The sequence below is a fragment of the Brachyhypopomus gauderio genome, chromosome 15, assembly GCF_052324685.1.
Source record: "Brachyhypopomus gauderio isolate BG-103 chromosome 15, BGAUD_0.2, whole genome shotgun sequence".
Classification (NCBI taxonomy): Eukaryota; Metazoa; Chordata; class Actinopteri; order Gymnotiformes; family Hypopomidae; genus Brachyhypopomus; species Brachyhypopomus gauderio.
Window position 1 is genome coordinate 102,501 of NC_135225.1, and position 24,493 is coordinate 126,993.

General features: G+C 41.5%; 1 protein-coding gene across 4 annotated transcripts; it reads right to left on the minus strand.

Annotated features, from left to right (window-relative positions):
- Nucleotides 1-556: 556 nt before the first annotated feature.
- Nucleotides 557-23,856, minus strand: LOC143476597 (uncharacterized). Of its 4 annotated transcripts, none has more exons than XM_076974855.1 (11): nt 23,755-23,856; nt 23,266-23,397; nt 22,942-23,013; nt 21,954-22,025; nt 21,381-21,452; nt 16,446-16,472; nt 16,279-16,313; nt 15,830-15,923; nt 14,998-15,069; nt 10,874-11,032; nt 557-1,441 (listed from the first exon to the last, which is right to left on the minus strand). In XM_076974855.1, exons 1-11 carry the CDS (start codon nt 23,780-23,782, stop codon nt 1,437-1,439), a joined length of 768 nt encoding a protein of 255 aa, XP_076830970.1. In that variant the 5' UTR covers nt 23,783-23,856; the 3' UTR covers nt 557-1,436. The 4 variants fall into 4 exon arrangements, with proteins under 4 accessions (XP_076830970.1, XP_076830969.1, XP_076830971.1 ...); XM_076974854.1 differs by having other exon boundaries at nt 16,279-16,358; XM_076974856.1 differs by lacking the exon at nt 21,954-22,025 and having other exon boundaries at nt 16,279-16,358.
- Between the last annotated feature and the right edge of the window lie 637 nt (nt 23,857-24,493).

Sequence of the window (24,493 nt, forward strand, 5' to 3'; positions counted from 1 at the left end):
CTGATTACAGCAGAATAAGGAATCAAAATATAAGAAAATGTTTTATTTTTTTGTCATTTAATCCTTTTCTTGCTCATTTAATCATCTTCTTGATGAGAGAACTGCCAGACATTAAAAAGGTGAAACCTCAAATTTATTGTTTCTTACTGTAAAAACTGTACTGTGCCTAAACACTTAATGTACCTAAACACTGTGTCTAAACACTTACTGTTCTTTTCTCTTTAATATGCTCTTCACAAGATATGTACCAGGTGCATTCTGGGGGAGATTGTACTTCAGTTACTGCTATGTATATTAGGAAGGTGTTTGCATCTGGGGTTAATGGGAGATACTGTGTGCAGTAGGCCACCAGAGAACAAATCTTAACACTAGAATATAAACCCTAACTCTTTCCCTAGAGCATGCACCCTCTCCCTAGAGATGTGTAATACGTACCCTCAAGGTTAATACAAGCCTCCCACACTGCAATAGGACACAATCTAAACGATAATAAAGGGTGGAAGCATTTTTACTGCTGCTTTCTTCACATCAAAAATGGCCAATATGGTTGACTTGCCCATTTGGAAGAATTTATTTCAGCGTTAAGAGCATCACTTCCCAAATCAGACAGCAGAGGAATGACAAACTCTTGTTTTCTGCTCCACGAACAAGTGTGATTTGCTCACTGCAGAATGGTAGATATTGCTGGGATTCCCTGGCCTTAAAATTAACACATCACAAATATAGGTGTCATGAAGGTCCACGTTTGATATGATAGTGATATCATCATTAATAGTAGTATTATTATTATTAAAGCCAACTGTGCAATTATTTATGAGCTTGGAATATGTTCAGAATTACAGAAAACATTTAAAATCTACGATGTAATTCATACATGATAATTGCAATATTTTAAAATAAAAGAAAAAACATTCTTGTCTATTACTTCATATTTAATTACATTAATATTACAATCAGATAAGCAATGTTCTGTTTTATAACAGTCTAATGTACATTATGTACTAAATATAACATTGTTTAATATTTTGTGTTAATATACTACATATTCTGTACTAATGCAAAAGTACAATGTCTATTTTTTTAAAGCATTTACAGCAACAAATACCAGCTCAAACACGTTAACAGTATTCATAGCAGGAAAATGCACCACAGAGTTACCAAACCAGCTAACACATGACTTGATGTGTTAAGAAATATTTTCATTCTCCTAAGAATACATTAGAATTGGAAGTTCTATTTAGATAACCCAATAATAATAATAATAATAATAATAATAATAATAATAAATAACATTTTAAACTATTATGATTTACTAATGGATCATTTACTAAAACCAATTTATCCTTATTCCTCCTGGGGTTTTTTTGCTGGTCTATTTCTTCTTTTGTTGTGTTTTTTTTTCTTTTTTCCCAGCTATGTGGCTTGCACATTTCTCCTTAGTCTGTAAAACAAAAAGTCACATTACCAACAATAATGTGTTGTAAAACTGAAACATCAAAGGAAACATTTAAACTCCTAATTAAGTTGAAGTTATGAATATTTACAGAACAACCCAATGTCATTGTGCTTGCACTTCTGTAGTTCCTCAGAATATACATTTACATTTAATATTTTTGGCCATTTCACAGATGTTCCTATCCAGTGCTTTGTCATCAAATGCATCATAATCATCAGAACACAGTGGTCATAATATTCCTGTTTCTACAAACCAAGACAAAGACAAGCCAAAGGAATCAAACATAATAAAATAAAAGTTCCAGCACAGAAAGGCCCACCTTGCACCTTGGAATGTATAATTATCATTTAAAATGTATTTTATTTTATATGTATTATATCATTTTTAATGTAATATGTTTTTTTATATTACTGAAAACTCATTATCTTGAAAAACAAAATTGATCAGTCAAAGGATGCACCTTCTACTAGGTGACCAGGCTCATAAACACAGTTGTGATGAACACAGTTTCTGTCTTTTGTTTGTTGAGTTACTTTATGACCTCTGTGTATAATCTGTTTGTGAGAGGAATTTGAATACATTGCTGTGATTCAGAAAAGAAAACAAAGACACAACCTGGCACACACTCCAATTATGACATCAAAGGCAGATACACACTCCAATTATGACATCAGAGCTTGGTACACACTCCAATTATGACATTATAGTGTGGCACACACTCCAATTACAAGTTAAAGTCCCAATCCTGAAACTTCAACTGGATCCAGAATGCTGTTGGACTGTTAATCAAAAATAAGTAGACATTTTTCCCAGCAAAACAATTTCAGTCAGTATTCAGCAAAACAATTCAGAAGAGGTAAAGTGATAATCATCATAATGAGGCAGTCAAAAGCATGAATACTGTGTCTCCACACGGGTTGAAAGTGAACCTAACCACAGCAAATGAGCTGGCCAAACTAGGCTGAAACACCCAGTAAACTGAGATAGATTAGGATCTGAGGTGCCTCCTTGACCAGCGGAAGGAGAATGCAGGCTGCTGAAGAGTGAGGCATTCCTCTGGGGACGGATCAAGGTGGGGAAGCTTGAGACTCTAATCCAAGAGCCACATCCAGATAACCCGCTGTAACCCCAGGCCACGCTCCAGTCAGGACTGCAAATGACCTTTAATAAGCTCCAGGAGTATTTATTTGTGTATTTATTTATAATTGAGATTATACTAAAGGAACTGTAATATTAGGGTTGAGATTAGGATTAGGTACCATACCAGGTATCAGAACATGAGTGAGGGAGAGTGAACCTAATGCAGAGGCTGCAGGGTTAGGGTTAGGGTTAGGGTCAGGGTTAGGGTTAGGGCAGAGGCTGCAGGGTTAGGGTTAGGGTTAAGGGTCAGGGTTAGGGTTAGGGTTAGGGCAGAGGCTGCAGTCCTTTATGTAACTGAGCATAAAGGTGGCAGATGTCCTGAAAGTAAAACTCAATGAGTTTTATCAATATTGTTCTTATGTATTCATAGTAATAGTTTTACAATATAGGTTAAGGAACTGTTGAAATTTGAATTGAATGAATTGTACATGGTAGTTCCACACCACATTTTCAGTTTTTTGCCCCACTCCCCTGAACCCAGCAACTCGGGTTCTGTTCCAGTGTGTGCAGGTGAGCGTCTGTAACTAGCGCCAGAGCTAATTCTCCACGCGAGCCTGCAGAAGCACTCAGTGTTTGTGATTTCTGGGTTTGACCTGTCAGTGCTCTGGTGAGGAATGTGTCTGATACGGGCAGGTGGAGGTGTGTGTCTGTCAGCACCACCCGATCACAGCTCGCCCTGTCAGGGCATTTGCAGCAGGACACACACTCTGAGGCCATAGTGAGAGAGACAAAAGGCATACGAGTACATGGCCACATGAAAGAGATGATATTGTAGTATATGAAATAAGCCATAATTACATAAACACAGGTGTGACACAGGTGTGATGATGGCAGGGATGCAGCTGAGGAGTTTCTTAATTGTTCATGAAAACTGTTTACAACATGTGAAACACAACCAATGTAAAGTCAGCAAGCTGGTGTTGACCTGGTGGAGAATCTCACCTGGACACTCAACACCAGCACCATAACCAAGAAAGCACAACAACATCTCTGCTTTCTGAAGGGGCTTAGGGAAGCTCACCTGCCACCTCAAATCCTCACCACATTCTACAGAGAAACTATTGAGAGCCCGAGTAGCTGCATCACTGTCTGGTTCAGGAGTTACACTGCATCTCATCACAAGACGTGGTCACACACACACACACAAGCAGACGGGTGCAGCTTCATCCCACAAGCCATAAAGCTCCTGAACTCTGAGCTTGAATGGATGGACTCACAAAAACATGACGGACTTGGACACAAATAGACACTGCACAAAATGTTTGCAGTTTTGCACATTATTACACTACTGCAGTTTCTATTGAATTTTGCACTGAACATGACTACTGGTGTAATATCACCCGAGACCCAACTGGCTAGTCTTTTCAATTACTTAGTTTAACTACATTAGTTTACATATTGTATTTTATTTTTTGCACATATATGGTTCTGTCTGCACTGTGCTGTATTGTTTTGCCCTTTATGTTCTATATTGCATGTCTGGTCCCTGGTGGAACGTTGTTTCGTTCCAGTACGTACTTGTATATATATGATATATTATATGTAAATGACAGTAAAATCTCAGTTTCTGACTGATGTCTTCTAAAGCACTGTTGACGAGCAACGCACAGTACTGTAGGACAACACCTGGGGCGTTGGATAGGGAAGGGGCAACACCTGGGGCGTTGGATAGGGAAGGGGCAACACCTGGGGCGTTGGATAGGGAAGGGGCAAAACAGAGAGGGCAAACAAACCACAGGAGCTCCTGATTCAGAATCGGCTGATTGGGAGTGGAGCAGATGCAGTGGAGCAGATGCAGTGGAGCAGATGCAGTGTGTGTGTGTAAATGAAAGCAGCTAGTTGTCTTGACATAGAGCAGCATTTCATCATGGCAGACCTGAGTTCATGTAGCTGGGAACACATCTGGATAGCTATAAATTACTTCATGAATTTTAGGAATAATTAGAACATTCCTTATTGTCTATAATTACATGAGACATTTGTATTTGGCATACTACCCAACATACATCTCACTTACATAAACAACATTAATCCCCTCTAAAGTGCTTCACTAATTGCCAATTAAGATTTTTTAGAAAGGCTTAAAGAATTTCCTAATTTAGTTCAGTCACTAGCCTTCCTTTACAAATAGTGTACACTGTTACTAAAGGGAGACATGTTACTATTTATCATACACACAAATGTATAGAGGTTCTAAAAATTAAATAGTAGAAAGTGATCAAGACATTAGGGGCGGCAGGACGAGGCACTGGCACACAGGAAGCGCAAACACCGCATTCATAACTGAGGTGTTTGTCACCTCTTGTAAGCCACCCAGTAGTAAAACACCCCTTGAGTCCTCACAGATTTAGTCCTTCTAAAAGTGCTCCAGCTCATGGCAGCTAAATAAAGCGCAGGAAAAGAACAGCTGGGAGAAAGTGTAGATGAACACAGTCAGGGAAGCCTGAACACCCACCCAATACAACAGCCAGTCACCAACTACTCCATATAATTATTAACAATTCCTGCATATAAGAAGTGTTAGCAATTACTCCATATAAGAAGTATTCAAATAGTATTTAGTGCCAAACTGATTCACTGCATGTGCGTCTGTGTTTGTATGTCTGCATGTGCATGTGTGTGTGTGTGTGTGTGTGTGTGTGTGTGTGTGTGTGTATGTTGCATGGGTGGTACATGTTTGTACATGTGTTGGGGTGCCCTGATTCAGACATCCTCTGTCGTTCCCAGACATTGATGGGCTACATCAAAAGGACCTAAGGTGACACACCCCATCTCGAAAACTCACACACGCAACACACACACCCTGGCCCAAATACTCACACCCGCAACACACACACACACCCCTCAATACTCTCACACCTAACTCTTTCATAGCCCTGAGTACAAACACACAAACACAACACACACACACACAACCCTGAATATAAACGCACACGACCCTTAATACGTATACATCCAACACACACACACACACACACACACCCCTGAATAGCAACACACCTAACGCTCTCATGCCCCTGAGTACAAACACACACCCAACATTCACACAGTACTGAGTACAAACACACACACCACATACACACACACCCCTGAATAGCAACACACCGAACTCTCTCATGACCCTGAGTACAAACACACACCCAACATTCACACAGTACTGAGTACAAACACACACCCAACATTCACACAGTACTGAGTACAAACACACACCACATACACAGGCTGTAATTATGTTATAGGTTGTGATGATTTTATTGCCTGTAATGATGTTATATGCTGTGATGATGTTATAGGCTGTAATAATGTTATATGCTGTGTTGATGTTATAGGCTGTGATGATATTATAGGCTGTAATGATGTTATATGCTGTAATGATGTTATAGGCTGTAATGATGTAAAAGGCTTTTAAGATGTAATAGGCTTCCGAATTGGTAGGAGGTATTGTTGTAATTGGCTTCCTAATAGGGTGATATGGTTTTCTCCCAGAATGGACCACTGCATGCTCTAAAGAAAATCCCAGCATTGTGGGAAAATTCAACGATGTTCCTGTCTTCTGGGACTGCATAATTCAGAAGATCTATGTATGTAGAATATGTAAGCTTGATAATAAACTAGACTCTTCTCTGTATGTATGCTTGGTTTTGGAATCTGGTACAATCTGATAGCTGCTTATGTATATCTGTGCATGTTTATAACTTTTGTTATAATTTTATTTGTGGAAACCGAACCCCACTGGTTGCGCTTATAGACAGTATGATCTATGCTGTGCTATAACACATAATGCAGTTTACCTTGTTATCAAACACTGTGCTATGACACATAATGCAGTTTACCTTGTTATCAAACACTGTGCTATAACACATAATGCAGTTTACCTTGTTATCAAACACTGTGCTATGCGATCACTGTTACACTGACAGCACACAAGGCCAACACAACACCTGTCTCAGCTTACCGTGGACACATATGTATTATTAACTTGGCTTTGGTAAATAATGTTTTACTATAATGGTACTCTAGCCTGTAGTCTGGCTCTAAAAGCTAATGCAACTGCAAAAGCTTGACAGTATAAAAGAATACAGTATACACCGTTGATAACAAAGCTCTTTAGAAATCTAATTTAGACTATTCAACATGTTTGTAACAAAGAGGCTAAAATAATAAGGCTAATAATATGTACTCTTAAACCTAACCTTAATCCTTTTATTACATTATACCTTTAAGAAAAAAGTAGCTTTGTTTGCTCACTTAAATGTTTACTCTGTCAAACTCGGAGCTGCTTTCATCAGCAGTTTATATCTGGAGTGGTCTGGCTTTTCTACGAAGACTTCACTAAAAAAATAAGTAGTTTGTGGTAACTAAATATCTCAGTCAAGGCTACAGGTGGTGAGGTGATGTAGCTAAACTACACAAACATGCTCAAATACACACTCAAATATACTCACTCAAATAAATTGACTCAATTACACTCACTCAAATACACTCACCCAAATAAACACTCAAATACACTCACTGTCCCTGAATGCCCTCTCTCTCTCTTTCTCTGTCTCTCTCTCTCTCTTCCTCTCTCTCCCATTTACAGCCAAACCAGGGCCCCTGTCTAACCGTGTAGAGACGCGTTTGAACCTGGGCATCTATTAACAAATCAAAAACTATTGTCTCCTCTATAAAATTAATATCCATGGTCACTGCAGACAGTGGAAGCTTCTCTGAGATCGTCTCTCTGGCCTGTTCAAACCAAACCAGGCGGAATACATTCCCTTCTTAACAAACTTATGATTGCAAAGCTTTTTTCAAGGTGTGAATGTATCCCTGGTGTTCTCCAAAGTGACCTTTAGGGTGGCTGCATTTAAACAAAATGAGCATATTCATTTTCATTTGAGTTAGGGTTCCTGTGCTAACTATGGAACACATAATAAACTAGTCCTTATACTTATCTTTGTTAACATGCTTAAAATATAGGGGTTTAATACAGAGGTATATATAAAATATAGAATAGACCTTTATTATAGCTCAATGGCCTATCTCCATGTCCGAAGAATCTAGTGGACCTTGGAAGTGTGTGAAATCAAAAGCAATAAGTCCAAACAATAATGCTACAGGACTTACCTCAGTACCCAACACTGAAAACCCTGCACGCAACCCCATTCACTGGGAGGGTTAGGGTTAGGGTACATGAGGTGGAATAACATGAGCTCAGCTATATTTACATGCTACTGTGCATATGGTATCATAAATAACTGTGAAACATAAAATGGTGAATTAAACAGCTGTTCCTTATGCAAAAGTGCTAACATTTTAAGTTTTTTGATGTTTTGTTTGTTTGGTTTGTCCTTACATGTTTAATACCTTATTAAATGTTTAATACTTTATTAAATGTCTAATACCTTACCAGTTATGGAACCTAGGGTTAGTGTTAGGGATAGGATTAGGGTTAGTGTTAGGGTGTGGTTAGGGTTAGTGTTAGGGTGTGGTTAGTGTTACTACTAGTAACATGTTCAGTTTAAAAAATATATATTTACACAAATATTTACAGTGTTGTTTTCCATAATCCAGCACAATCCAGGTAAAAATTTCAAGCTGACAACAATGCTCATTTATAAAACTATTACTGAGGGCACATTCATACAGACAGTAACATATGTATGCAAATACACACATGTACTATAAGTGCACACACACACACACACACACACACACACACACACACACACACACACACACACACACATACACTTCCTATCTTAGGAACAACCTCTGCATTCTCCTGGAGGATGGCGCCAGTGGGGGTTCCCAGCCCTCTAACCCTCCACCAGCCTCCCTGGTTGGGCTGTGGGCCTCAGCTCTCTGTCCCATGGTTGACAGATGAAAGCAAGAATCGTATCCTTCACAAAGCCAGAACTGTGGCTAACATGAAACCCCAGTCTCAACCTCCAACCCTTACCTAGATTCAGTTTCAGACATTGCAAATTAAAATCACTGTCAGTCACGTCTGCCTAGGCTCACTGAACAGGCTATGATAACCCTCATTACGATTAGATTTTGTGACTTAGGTTTATGTGACATCTGAGTAATACTTAAAAAGCTTAATCCTAACTCTTGCCCTAACCCTAACCCTCACCCTAACCATAAACGTCATTCTAACTGCAGCCCTCACCATGCATATGAATGGAGAGTATCTACATTGCAGTTTTTATTTATGATTTAATGATGCAGGCCTTATAGATTATTAAACTATTAGCGTAACTGCTTCTGTAAGGAAGCAGTAATGGGTGGGTCTAGGGTTAGTGTCTAGGGTTAGTGTCTAGCGTTAGTGTCTAGCGTTAGGTTCTTTTTAAAAAATATTTTCCTCCACTCATCCCTTTGCTCAGTTATATGTTAATGATATTGCTCTGTCATCGGCTGGGATGTTACTGGTACGTGTTCTAGAATTCAGAGACAGAAACAGAGACCTCCACCTGCTGCAGCCCAGATGAGCTGTTAACATGTTGTCACCTACAGCACCCTGACTCACCCTAGCTAGCCCAATTTAATGGCGAGAAGACCAGTGGGCCAGTCCGGGCGCGTCTGATCAGTGTTTCAGTATATACTACTACTACAGTGTATGCTATATACTACTCTTCTCTCAGTTCCCGAGATGAAAAAAATGTTGGCGTGAAAAAAATGAAAAAAAATGTTGATGTGAACTTAAAAGCATTTGTTTAGACTGCTTCACAAATGATGTGCAATGAGCCACATGTTACAAAAAATCTTCAAATGGCATTTTATGATGCTGTATGGCACAATCTTTCAGTGTTCCACCAACATGTGCATGTGTGTAGATGGAAGTGTGCTAATTATCAAAGTCAAAGCAGCTTTACAATCGTATGGGTCCAGATCCCTAATGAGCAAGCCAGAGGAGAGGAAAAACTCCCTATGATGGTGGGGATTAGGAAGAAACCTTGGGAGGACCAAGACTCAAAAGGGAACCCATCCTCCATTGAGCGGCCCGTTAGCACAAGTCTGTGATGCGCAGGGTGGTTCTACAGTTATAGTTATAGTTATACAGTTATAATTATTAGGACAGATTTCACCATTGTTTAAGGCATAACAGACATAACAGATGGGTTCCAATCATTAGGCCAGTCATTAATTAAGCAGGTTCTGGTGATGCTGCCTCTCACACTAAAGACACCAGCACACGTCTAGTACATTAATACTTCACTCACTACTGAAATGTTAGATTCAGAGTGAAAGCTCTCATTCACCCAAAGCAATGGTTCATAAACGCATATATTATTCATCAGTGCACATGACAACAAAACTGTAAGCTAAACAAAAAAATTGAATTACTCTTACTATTTACTATTACTATTAATGATATAGTTATACCTAATTACTAATAATGATATTATTACCATTGTTATTAATAACTATAATTACTATCAGTGACATTATTATTAATTACTGTAATGACTATATACTCACATGCAGTAACACCATAAACTCTAGCTCTACTACTGTAGATATATATATATATATATATATATATATATATATATATATATATATATATATATATATATATATATATATATATATTCTACTATATAAACGTCCAAGCTACATTGATCAAACTTTGGGGGGCTGAGCTTGCAAAAAGGTCAAGACGCCCTGAACTAGAATACTGCTGGAATACAGGAATCAGTGCTGAAATCCAGAAGTGCAAAATACTTATAAAGTCTATACCAGACAATGAAAAGCATAATGACAAACAATGTGTGCTAGATTGTCAATCACTAGTAATGCTGGACTGCAGTCAGTACTGCCGGACAGTAATCAGTACAGCTGGACAGTAATCAGTACTGCCGGACTGTAATCAGTACTGCCGGACAGTAATCAGTACTGCTGGACTGTAATCAGTACTGCTGGACTGTAATCAGTACTGCCGGACAGTAATCAGTACTGCTGGACAGTAATCAGTACTGCTGGACCGTAATCAGTACTGCTGGACAGTAATCAGTACTGCCGGACAGTAATCAGTACTGCTGGACTGTAATCAGTACTGCCGGACAGTAATCAGTACTGCTGGACAGCAATCAGTACTGCCGGACAGTAATCAGTACTGCTGGACAGTAATCAGTACTGCTGGACCGTAATCGGTACTGCCAGACAGCAATCAGTACTGCCAGACAGCAGTCAGCACCGCTGGACAGTAATCAGTACAGCTGGACATTAATCAGTAGTGCTGTACAGTAAGCAGTAGTGCTGTACAGTAAGCAGTAGTGCTGGACACACCTCTGTTGTTGTTGCTTTTGTTGTCATTCAGTGGCTCATCCAGAGACTCCATGGAGGTCTTGGTGGAGATAGTGGGCTCCTCATTCAGGTCCAGGATGGTCAGCTCACCCTCTCCAGTGTCTGGGGCACCTGCTGGCTTCACCTCAGCTTCACTTGGGCCTGTGGGGAAGGTGAGACATTTAACTCTTTATCTCTTGACTCTTCATATGAGGAGATTTTGTCTTGCTTTTACTTAATGATAATGCTAGCATGTATTTCCACTGTGCTGATTGCTTAAAACTGATGTGCATGTAACGACAAGCTTAAACATGTACAGAAGTGTGTGAACACACATCCAGAACAGTGGGCACCTGTGGAGGCACTCAAGGATGAGCTGGGCGGCTGGGTGGCCAGTACACCCCTGCCAAAGGTTGTGCTGGGCTTGACTCTTGACCAGCTAGCCCATAAATGAAGTGCCCCTGACTTCAAGTCCCCCTGAAGTGCACCATAGTCACACCAGTAATGCTGCTTTGGTAATGCTGAACTCACCATAGTCACACCAGTAATGCTGCTTTGGTAATGCTGAACTCACTATAGTCACACCAGTAATGCTGCTTTGGTAATGCTGAACTCACCATAGTCACACCAGTAATGCTGCTTTGGTAATGCTGAACTCACTATAGTCACACCAGTAATGCTGCTTTGGTAATGCTGAACTCACCATAGTCACACCAGTAATGCTGCTTTGGTAATGCTGAACTCACCATAGTCACACCAGTAATGCTGCTTTGGTAATGCTGAACTCACCATAGTCACACCAGTAATGCTGCTTTGGTAATGCTGAACACACCATAGTCACACCAGTAATGCTGCTTTGGTAATGCTGAACTCACCATAGTCACACCAGTAATGCTGAACTCATCTCACATCCCTCTCTCACAGTTTCAAGACTGAATGCAGGTGCTATCATTATTATATTATATTACTATTAGCTGCAGTTAAAAAGTCTACATTATGTTTGATGCAAAATTACTGTAACACACATAATGATTTAACTACGGTATTCAGTTCAGCATGGAATACAGATGTATATTGTAACTGCTAAGATACAGTCAGCCCAACTGCTCCAGTCCATGAAGACCATTACATACTATAAAATAATATATATCCTCTACTTATATACTTTAAAATATAATATCAACACCATTACGGTGTTTCCTGCTTTCCTACAACTCTTTCCTCCCCCACTGATCATTTATCACCTCTTACTCACTTCCATTGGAATTGTTAAATACCACATTTTAAGCTTAACGTGAGTCAAGTGTTTTAAGGGAGCAAGTGTTCGACTAGGAGTCAAAACAGGAGCCATCTGGGCATCTTGGGAAAAACAAAATACTCTGCAATTGCCCTGCTATTACCCTGTGACTAATGCAAAGTCTCAGCCAGACTCTCTCTAACCACATCACTGTTTCTCTGACATGGGTGAAGGGTACAACATGTCTCTTTTCTCTCTTTCTTCACTTCATTGCATTGCTCCCAAAGTTCAAACTCTAATGTACACGGCTGTGACCAAGAAACGACTGTGATTAGCTGCAGTATGACTAATACTTTGCCATAATGCTGACCTCCTGGGAAGGTCCTGCAGATGTGATGAGAGGAATTGTGGGATGTGGACAAAGGAGAAAGATGGAGAAAGTAAAAAGTACAAAAATGCTATTCAATATTTAAAAATGCATTAAAGTCAACATTCCCTTATTGCTTGATTCTTTTGTTTGAAGGCTGAGCTGTAAGGGCTTATGTCATCAGGAGTGAAGCAGGATGAACTGAATATTCTCTGACTTAAGAGTTTCCTTTCTTAAGTTCCTGAATCATATGTCAGTTGTCATTTCCTGAGAGCAGATATCAATATCATCTTTGATTTCAAGTTTTAATAAAAAGCAACATGTTTGTCAAAACATTTTCAGTTTTCTGCCCAGTGTAGCCAGCTCACTATCGTTCTTTCTACTGAAATTAGTGTTTGTTGGGACAAAGAAAAACAAAATCAAAATGGTCAATGAGCTCTATAACGTTCACAGACAGCTTTTGAACTAATTTAGCCAGTTTCCATTTCTACTGAAATTAGAATTTATGCATGCTGTGTCAGCTCTGGCAATTTGTCTTCAACATATAAAATAACTGGAAATACAAGTTGGTAATACAAGCTATTCAACATGATCTAGTAAAAAATGTAATGGAGCATGAACTCAAACACAGAACACAGAATCAGACATAGAATGCAGGATCAGACTTAGAACACACAATCAGACACAGAAGTTTAAGGAACCAAACAGACTTCCGTTTGGCTTAGATTTCCACCTAGTGGATAACTCCGGTATACTGACCACAGCTAAAAATCTTTTTGCTCCTGTAGTGTTTGTACTCTCAGGGGTTTCCATCTGATTGAATATGTCTATCTGCAAGTTTCGCATGCTCCTGAGAATTTCAGGTAATTTGATTATAATCTGAATTATTGAGGCATGAGTTCTCTGGAGAACATTGTGGACCAAATTTCAATGTTTTAAAGGTTTTAGGTTTTCATGCTACAGGGTCAATTTATCTTACATTTAACAACAGTCCAGTTAGTGGGGTTGTCTGTTTCCATACAGATCTGCTCCTGAAATCTTGAAATCCTATTCTAGGGCAGGGGTGCCCATTACGTCGATCGCGAAGGAAGTGTGGGTCGATCGCATGACATAAAAAAGTAGTGGATGAATGACAGGCTATCGTCCATCTCCACTGACGGTTGTATTTTGATTGACATACATGGTAGCCAATCTGGCGTCTAGGGTTTGACCAGTAGCGAACCGTGACCATTAAACCTGGGCCCGCTACACCACCCCCCCCCCCCCCCCCCCGAAATTTTTTTTCCCTCTCCTAATAACCAGCACTAAATTATAAAGAAAAAACCAAGACGACAGTATAGCTTTAGAAACGCATGTTGTGCGTTCAAATAACATTTGTACTAGATAACTTGTTAAGCAAAATAAGTTTCCAAACAAAATAAGGTTTCACAGCTTCGTCGTTCTCGCAAGCGGAATATGTAAATGAGGACGTCAAAGGGCCGAATCGAAACTAGCTAGCGGCGGTAGGCTAACGACAGCTAGCGGCGCCACAGCGGGCAGAAATTATCATACAGTTAAGCCCGCCCACTAAGAGGGAAGATATGATTGGTCAATTTTACTGTCATTTAAAACTGGTATTGCGCTGAATTATAACTGCCAGGCCCTCTCTAAACGAACAGCGGACATCACAGTCCTGATAGGGGGAGACACAGGCTCACAGGCTTCCACTTAACCCCTCACCTTCCAAAACAGATTGAATAGACACGGTTTTGTAATTGTTTAGATGTCGACTGTAAAACTGTAAGTAGATAAAATAAAATTGGATAATTATATATATAATGTTTTAAGAATATTTTAGGCCCTCTGAGAGGGCGTAGAGGGCCCTGACGGTTCCCCACTGGGTTTGACACACGTACCCAACACACACACCCCCCCCCAAAAAATAGGTAGCTCTTTCTGACTTGGTCGTCTTATAAGTAGCTCGCAAGCTGAAAACTTGTGGGCACCCCTGTTCTAGGGAATCAATGCCGCATTTGACTTGCTCACTGGTGGCATATGTAAAACAGCTTTGTAAAAACAGGTGTAAAAACCGCTACATATTTTTTTTGCAGTTTATCATTTTTGCAAAGCCTGATACTGATGTAAATATGCACCTAATAAAATTCAACATACCTTTCTTCTACAGGCACCACATGTATGTGTAAATTCATAAAAGGAATAGACATAAAATAGATGAACTACCACTGTATAAAAGTAACTTCTGTTTCCCTGCACAGGAAGCACACTAGTGCATCACTGACAGGAACTATAATGTTGCAAAAACCAAACAGTACACAAATGACACATCATTTAACACCATTCTGAGATCCTGAACTCAATCAATAATGTGGTATAAAATCTTCCACTCTTCTTGACTATATATTTTACATCATACTCTACCTGTCCTGATGCTGTTTTCTTTAACTTGTTAAATGGTTTTAATTCTTAGGATCTGGTTTATGTATAAATAGATCCTGCCCATAACCCAGAATACAGGTGTCACACCTTTTACTCCATCTGCTGTATCCAGACCCCCTAATGTTGAGGAGGCTTCAACAGTGGTGAATGTTTGCATGTCTGTAGACACAGGAAAAGACTATTTACAATTTCATAGATAATTTCAATAAAATTCTATTAACTTTTACTTCTAAGGAAGCTGAAGTATTTTGGTGGATTTAGCTCATTTGGACATTTTACCAATCTACACACTTAATAAGAGCATACTGTACTGTACACACTTAATAAGAGCTTACTGTACTGTGTACTGTACAGTGTTTATTGATAAAGTATATTAGGTAAGTCTATTAATTAAGACTTATTTATGTTTACATCTTTGTTTTGCCTTGAGAATATACATACGTCTCTGCACACTCATATGAGAATGTAAGTCTGTGCAGTCATATGTCCTGCTACTGTAACACAGTATCATCCACCCTTGGGATTAATAAAGTTTGTTCATTGGTTAGTTTGTTTGTGCTTGCTTATACAGCACTGTTAACATTAAACACTATCACAGCTCTAGTCAGCCCCTCTTAACAAAGTCACAGTATAAAGGCAAGACTGCAGGGGAAGAAGGAAGGAAGACTGCAAAAGGGCTGCATTACAGACATTAGGGTTGAGTGTAAAGTGTGAAGGAGACATTAGGGTTGAGTGTAAAGTGTGAAGGAGACATTAGGGTTGAGTGTAAGGTGTGAAGGAGACATTTAGGGTTGAGTGTAAAGTGTGAGGGAGACATTAGAGTTGAGTGTAAAGTGTGAAGGAGACATTAGGGTTGAGTGTAAAGTGTGAGGGAGACATTAGGGTTGAGTGTAAATTGTGAGGGAGTGTGCAGGTGCACCATTGGCATTGTGGGATTCAAACACTTCTGGCTCGACATCACTAAGTGGGATCTGTGCATCTTCATTTTTGACATGTAGATCCACAGAGAACCTCTGGGAGAGAAGAACGTTCATGTTAATCATTAATCCAGTGGGACAGCAGAAAGCACACATATTCTGAGTAGGTTATGTGGGAATTACTCTTCCAAGAATCAGGGATTGTGATGGACAGGTAGGGCATATGCCAGGCATTAGTGACTACAACTATGACAGTCCCGTTCAGTATGAAGTGGTAAAGTCAGTGTTAGGGTTAGTGATAAGGTCAGTGTTAGGGTTAGTGATAAGGTCAGGGTTAGGGTTAGGGTTAGGGTTAGTGATAAGGTCAGTGTTAGGGTTAGTGATAAGGTCAGGGTTAGGGTTAGGGTTAGGGTTAGTGATAAGTCAGTGTTAGGGTTAATGGTTTTCTTACTCTTTGTTTTCTTTGAACAATGTAACAGGTTATGGCTGCAGCAAGACACATCACAACAAGGATGAAGATTGTGATAAATGCTGAGGGCAGAATCACAAGAGACAAAGCTTTATTTTTTTTAATTAATGTAATGATAATTTTTGTATGCATTTAGATTAAAGTCTTACCTGTTTTATCACTGCGTTGTTTCTCTCCTTGACAAGTGAGAAAAAGACATATTGTATGTAAACAGTTGAAACAGAAAATTATGACAATTATTGCCTAACCCTAACCTTAAATGAACCATAAATCTCAGAGCCAAGTTGTGTTCATGAAAAGGTTTTACATTTACGGCAGACGCCCTTATCCCGAGCGACTTCCATTTTTATCTCATTTTTATACTAAACTTACAGCAGTGATTTTTGTAACTGGGATACCAGCTGTTAATTTGTTAATAAGTTTTGGACCACACCCACTAACAGTCAGTACAATAAAGCTGACATGACATTACTAGGTCCATTACTAGCCAGTATAGCAAAACTAGTGCACATGGCAGGTATGTAATGAGAGAGGATGCAGCACTATGCACAAAATAACCAAGATTGTGCATTAAAGCTCACCAGTATTTGGAGTGGTGCTCCCAGTATACACACGCAAAACCAAACTATACCAGCCTCATTTATATTTTCCTCAGTATCTTATATACCCAGTACCAAATTAGACCAAACTGATTTAAAATATCTGCAGTCTTTTATAAACACACCCAGGACTGAATTGCATCAAACTGATTGCAATCTATGACATAAGCACACCCAATGAAACTAGACCTGTCACGTTGAGGACCCCGGCCCCTCCCTTTTGGGCGTGTGTAAACGTTGTCCACGTGCTCTGTCTGCGTTTTCGGAACTCCGTGGTGATAGCTTTGTTGTGTGAATAATGTGTCTCACCTGTGAATCGTCTCGTAATCACATGGGGCTAATGTGGTCTGTCTATTTAATGTGCGCTCGCGCAGTGTCCTGTGCTCGTGGTTGTCTACAGTCTACACGTTGCTGTGTTAGTGTTTCTGTTCTCCGTGCGCTATTGCGCAATATCTGTTCAGTAAAGTGACATCTGTTGCTACAAATAAGGGTTCAGTGTCTCGTCCTTCACACCGCACCCACCGTCACAGAACGACGAGCCGACCAGAGACACCCGAACATGCCAGGCTACAAGCCAAACCCCAAGAAGGGCAAGAAGCCCAGCAAGCGGCACCACCACGCGTCTTCCTCCCCCCCGCGCCGCAACTCCACGCCGACTCCGGAGCAGCTGAAGCGGGATCCCGAGTGCTCCTATCTGCTGTGTGCGGCTCGGGAGACTGCTATACCGGAGTTGGCTGAGGAGTACCGCAAGACAGCGGTGCGGGTGTGGCGGGAGAGACATCCCTCGCCTTCCCGGGAGCTCTCGCCTGTAAGGGTCAGTGTCCCCGAGCTATATGGGGCAGAGGGCGAGCTGGAAGAGGACTCCTCCCCGCACCACGAGGCCACGCCAACGTCGGAGCAGCTGAAGCGGGATCCGCAGTGCGCCGACCTGCTGCGGATGGTTAGACAGGCGTCCAGCCCCGAGTGGGCGGTGGTGCTCCGCCAGGAGGCGGTTAAGTTCTGGCTGGCCAGACACCCGTCTCCTCCCCGCGCCCTCTCACCGCTGAGGGTGGGCTCGTGCGTCCTCGGAGCTACCGAGTCCACCCCAGAGAGCGAGTTCGGGGAGGAGGACTCCAAGGAGGAGCAGGAAGGAGAGGGCTACCCCCCATCGCAAGATGACGCGTCCACGGTGGACTACGGCGGAGAGGTAGAGGACTACCCCCCCTCTATATGCGACGCCTCCACCGTGGACTACGGTGGAGAGGAGGAGGAGGAGGAATACCCTCCGTCAGAGGACTCCGCCTCCACCGTGGACTACGGTAGGGAGGAGGCGGAGTCGGAGGAGGAATCGGAGGACGAGGATTACCTCCCTCCGCCCGTGTGCCCCTCTCGCACCGCAGAGAAGGGTGAGGAGGAGGAGGGCTCCTATACTACGGAGGAAGAAGAGAGCCCTCCCCCCTCAGAGAGGTCTGCGGAGACCGTAAGAGGGAAGCGGACGCCCTCTTCCGCTCGCTCCAGAGACAGTGCTATGGACTGCTCCCGGGGTGGCAGCCCGGAGCAGTCCATGGAGTGGAGCCGGGGAGAAGAGGAAGAGGAGGAAATGGAGACCGAAGGGGACCACCCACACGGCCCGTTCGGTCAGTCCGTCAGCCGCGATGCACCAGGCGCGTACGCCAGCCCCGGCACTCCTGGCACGTCAGCCCGCCGCGCTGCCCCTGGCACGTCAGCCCGCCGCGCTGCTCCTGGCACGTCCGCCAGCCGCGCTGCTCCTGGCACGTCCGCCAGCCGCGCTGCTCCTAGTGGAGGGATCGCAGCGAAGGCAGGAGGGGGACTGCCCAACGCAGCACCAGCAGCGCCGGATCTCTCTCCTCTACTAGCGCTCCTCCTGGCGCGAAGCCTGGCGCCTGTTATGTGTTTGTCTGTGCCAGTGTTTGTCTGTCTTCCCATGTGTATTCCTAACCCATTTTTCCCATTCGTTCCTCTATGTGTCAATGTGCCTGTGTGCGTGTTTATGAATGTCCAGTGTAACATGTCTAACGTCTTTTCCCCTATGTTCCCAGGGAGGGTGTTCTAGGCGGTCCGTGACGGACGCTTCCCCGAGGGCAGTCACCTCCCAGACGCAGGACTGAGCGCGTCGGATCCGCCCATCGTCGTGGGTTCGGGGCACTCGGTCCTCTTGGCACCCCGGGACGGGTAGTGCCCTTGGAGGGGGCGTCTGTCACGTTGAGGACCCCGGCCCCTCCCTTTTGGGCGTGTGTAAACGTTGTCCACGTGCTCTGTCTGCGTTTTCGGAACTCCGTGGTGATAGCTTTGTTGTGTGAATAATGTGTCTCACCTGTGAATCGTCTCGTAATCACATGGGGCTAATGTGGTCTGTCTATTTAATGTGTGCTCGCGCAGTGTCCTGTGCTCGTGGTTGTCTACAGTCTACACGTTGCTGTGTTAGTGTTTCTGTTCTCCGTGCCCTATTGCGCAATATCTGTTCAGTAAAGTGACGTCTGTTGCTACAAAGAAGGATTCAGTGTCTCGTCCTTCACACCGCACCCATCGTCACAAGACCAAACTGATCTGACAGGTGAAGACGTGAACATTCATTCATTTGATATTCTATATAAACACACCCAGTACCAAAATAGACCAGTTAGATTTACACTTTATTGCCAAACATATTCGCTCACCTTCTTTGACTCACATATGAGCTTAAGTGACATACCATTCCTAATCCACAGGGTTCAATATGACGTTGATCCACCCTTTGCCACTAGAACAGCTACAACTCTTCTGGCAAGGCTGTCCCCAAGGTTTAGGAGTGTGTTTATGGGGATTTTTGACCATTCTTCCAGAAGCGCATGTTTAAGGTCACATACTGATGTTGAATGAGAAGGCCTGACTCTCAGTCTCCACTCTAATTCATCCCAAAGGTGTTCTATCGGGTGTGCAGGCCAGTCAAGTTCATCCACACCAGACTCTGCCATCCATGTCTTTATGGACCTTGCTTTGTGCACTGGTGCACAGTCATGTTGGAAGAGGAAGGGACCAGCTCCAAACTGTTCCTACAAAGTTGGGAGCATGGAATTGGTATGCTGAAGCATTCAGAGTTCCTTTCAATGGAACTAAGGGGTCAAGCCCAACTCCTAAAAGACAAACCCACACCATAATCTCCTCTCCACCAAAATTTACACTTGGCACAATGCAGTTAGACAAGTACCGTTCTCCTGGCAACCGCCAAATCCAGTGGCAGCATGCTTTACAGCACTGCATCTGACGCTTTGCATTGCAGTTGGTGATGTATGGCTTGGATGTAGCTGCTCGACCATGGAATCCCATTGCATGAAGCTCTCTGCACACTGTTCTTGAGCTAATCTGAAGGCCACATGAAGTTTAGATGTCTGTAGTGATTGCAGAAAGTTGGTGACCTCTTTGCATTATGCGCTTCAGCATCTGCTGACCCCTCTCCATCAGTTTACATGGTCTACCACTTCATAGCCGATTTGCTGTTGTTCCCAAACACTTCTATTTTCTTATAATACAGCTGACGTGTGCCGGCGAGTTTAAATTGTTGACCGGGGGGGTGTAAATGGACACAAATTAAGTATACCTTGCGGTGGATCGTCAAGTATAAACGCCTCGACCACTCGCACAGGTTCGCGCGAGGTGTGCGGAGTCGCGCGCTACGATCACTCGCGAAAGTTTAATCCATTAATATAATAATTTATATTAATTTATACATTTTTTTGCTGATGCTGGTCCAGCGTGTCGCGTGCCAGTGATTATGCCTCGGCGTGCCAACTGTGGCACACGTGCCATAGGTTGCCGACCCCTGTTCTAACTGCTCCCCTGGTATGACTTTGGATTGTGACCCTGACTCTGATTATGGATTTATGAATAAATCTTGCTCTTCTTAGCATATGCATCTGCCTTTTTACTCCCCGATGCCCCTGTTGTTACACATCTGCAGTCTCTTATATAAATACACCCACTACCACCAAACGAATTTAAATTATCTGCAATCTGTTATATAAACACACCCAATACCAAACTACAAATATCTACAGTTTCTTATATAAACACACCCAGTACCAGACCAGACCAAATGTATTTACATTATCTGTAATCGGTTTTATAAACACACCCAATACCAAACTACAACACACTGATTTATATTATCTGTAGCCAATTGTATAAACAAACACAATTCCAAACTAGAACCAAAAGAATTTACATTAGCTGAAACATTATATAAACACACCCAATACCAAACCAGACCAAATGAATTTGACAGGTGAAGACGTGAATATTCATGTTGACACATGCAAGATAAATATGGCATTTCTACAAATTCTTAATTTGGTAACATTGTCATTCCTGGGCCCAAACTCCTTATGATCTGGGATTTCTTTTTGCCCAGACCTTGTGCTTTGGTAATACAGAAATGTGTGACAGTACTTGTAGTAGAAGTAGTCTGTTGAACTGGCGAGGAAAAAAACACTATTAAATTACTCTTACCATTTTGCACCACCGCTTTAGTGGAGATGGTTGTGAGTGAGGGCTGAAGACCAACACTGGAAGATATGTTTGCTGAAAAAGTATTTTATAAATCAGTGAAAATATATATCATCATCATTATCTTTTCTTCCCGTTCCCAAACTGGCATAATTCAGAAGCCTTTAATGAAGTGATCCCACCAGTCTCAGGGAAAGGGGGAGGATTTAATGAAAAAAGTGCACAAAACAAAACCCATGACGTAATCCAAATGAAGGAAACAATGACCACCAGTCAGCTGGTAAAGAGACAAGACATATATAGACAGACAAATGACCCTCAGGTGTGGGCATCCTAACAGGCTCCGCCCACCTGAGGGATGAACACAACAACAACAGGACAACATGAACTAGCGCCGCTGTGTACGGAGGCAGCAGGTAGGGGCCACGTATCGTGACAGTGAAATACATTCATTAATATCAGATGGCTTTTTGCACAGACCTTGTGCTTTGGTAATACAGAAATGTGTGACAGTACTTGTAGTAGAAGTAGTCTGTTGAACTGGCGAGGAAAACTACACAATTAAATTTCTCTTACCATTTTGCACCACCGCTTTAGTGGAGATGGTTGTGAGTGAGGGCTGAAGACCAACACTGGAAGATATGTTTGCTGAAAAAGTATTTTATAAATCAGTGAAAATATATATCATCATCACTATCTTTTCTTCCCGTTCCCAAACTGGCATAATTCAGAAGCCTTTAATGTGGACTTGTGAAATATATTCATTAATATCAGATGGCTGTTATTGCAGTGATCCAATATTAACATGCATGAGAATATGCTTAATTACAGACAACACCAACAGTAACACGTCCATAGATTTGTTCATCATAACCACTAGGGTGAAGAACAACTCCAAGCTCTACCTCCCAGTGAGGACTCTGTTACAGTAGCATTAAAGCAGATCAGAAGTTGGAATAGTGCTCCTCAGTATGGAGATATACTTTGAAACTGCTGTAATGGCAGTGGAGAGCATTTAATATGCTATATGAACACAACAGTCCCAAATTAGACCAACCGGATTTACAGTATCTGCAGACTCTTATATAAACACACCCAGTACCATATCACACTAAATGGACTTACATTATCTGCAATCGGTTTTATAAACACCCAATACCAAACTACAACAAACTGATTTATATTATAAATACACCCGATACCAAACCAGAACAAATAAATTTACAATATCTGCAATCAATGACAAACACACCCAATACCAAAGTAATTTATATTATCTGGAGTCATATAAACACACCCAATCCCTAACTAGACCGAATGATCTGACAGGTGAAGACGTGAATATTCATGTTGACACAGTCTAACCTAGTGCAAGCTAAATATGGCATTTCTACAAATTCTTAATTTGGTAACATTGTCATTGCTGGGCCCAAACTCCTTATGATCTGGGATTTATTTTTGCAAAGACCTTGTGCTTTGGTAATACAGAAATGTGTGACAGTACTTGTAGTAGAAGTAGTCTGTTGAACTGGCGAGGAAAACTACACAATTAAATTTCTCTTACCATTTTGCACCACCGCTTTAGTTGAGATGGTTGTGAGTGAGGGCTGAAGACCAACACTGGAAGATATGTTTGCTGAAAAAGTATTTTAATAAATCAGTGAAAATATATATCATCGTCATTATCTTTCCTTACCCAGATTGGCACAATTCCGGTGCCTTTAATGTGAACTTGTGAAATACATTTGTTAACATCTGATGGCTGTTATTGCAGTGATCCAATATTCACATACATAAGAATATGCTTAACTATAGCCAAACCATCAGCAACACATCCATATATTTGTTCAGTATAACTATGAGAGTGAAGAACACCTCCAAGCCCTACCTCCCAGTGAGGACTCTGTTACAGTAGGCATGGTTGAATTCCTGGAGTTGTTGAAATCCATATTCACCATTGAGGATGGATCATCAGTAGTGTTAATCGCTGCTACAGTAGCAGTGACTGTGGCTATAAGAGCTGTGCATGGAACCATGAAGAGCCCATGGCATACACACAAGTCACTTATCATAACACACAAGTCACTTATCATAACACACAAGTCACTTATCAAAACACACAAGTCACTTATCAAAACACACAAGTCACTTATCATAACACACAAGTCACTTATCAAAGTCACAGCGAAAACAACAGATACTGCCTATTCAAGTCTATATAATAACTTACATGAAATCAGTAATATTGCAAACAACAAATGTTAGCTAATTTCACAATCATTACAATTTACCAAGAGCAAGTTTTATTCTCAGTTATTTCTCTACTCTGCACTCAATAAAGAATTTGTTATATTCAGATCGTTAATGCAATACATACCCAGAACTGTAAAGACATTAAAGCTCATTTTCTCTTTTGCCTGTGTGTGTGCTGATCTTGGTGTATGGATGACTGGCAAAGTGAGAACCAAGCAAACATCCTTTTACCCTCAACAGGATGTGCTGAAATAAAAAGGAAGTTACATATATTCAGACCAACTGTACATTCTTTCTATAAAGCAACTTCTTAAATTTAAAGTATTTAGTAGCATCATGGCATTTTTCATATTAAAAACAACAATTACATTAAATAAAATGCATAATAAAGAATTTAACTAATAGTTATCCTGCATGCTAGCAATTATGTCAATTTTGCCTGTCCACCTCAATGCACATATAACAGCTTGGGTGTCTATTATAAACCCTAACCCTAACCCTAGCAAGCTGGCAAGCTTTCATTCTCTAACCCTAACCTTAACCAGCCCTAACCCTAGAGGTGGCTGGGCTTCTTTGCTGAGGCTACTGCCCCCACAACCTGGACCCAAATAAGGGGATGTAAATGGATGGATGGATGGATGGATGGATGGAACTCTAACTGTAACTCTAACCTTAACCTGCTTAGTGGTCACACCTTTCCTAACCCTTGCCCAAACCCTAACCATAACTAACCCTAACCTGCTCAGTTAGCAACCCTTTCCCTTGTAGCTTTGAGTGAAACAGAACCAACTTAAACCCTTGGAATTGTCCCTCTAGCTCAGCAAAGTGTGAGTCCCAACCTGCAGACTGAAATGCTTCATTAC

Bases quoted from the DNA above. Each gene is read 5' to 3' on its own strand.
- LOC143476597 (XM_076974854.1), bottom strand. From the start codon at position 23,782: ATGAGCTTTAATGTCTTTACAGTTCTGG. The intron at 23,014-23,265 runs GTAGGGCTTGGA...ATACTTTTTCAG, and splicing joins AACAGAGTCCTCACTGGGAG to CAAACATATCTTCCAGTGTT. The intron at 15,924-16,278 runs GTAAGAAAACCA...CTTCTCTCCCAG, and splicing joins TTGTTCAAAGAAAACAAAGA to AGGTTCTCTGTGGATCTACA.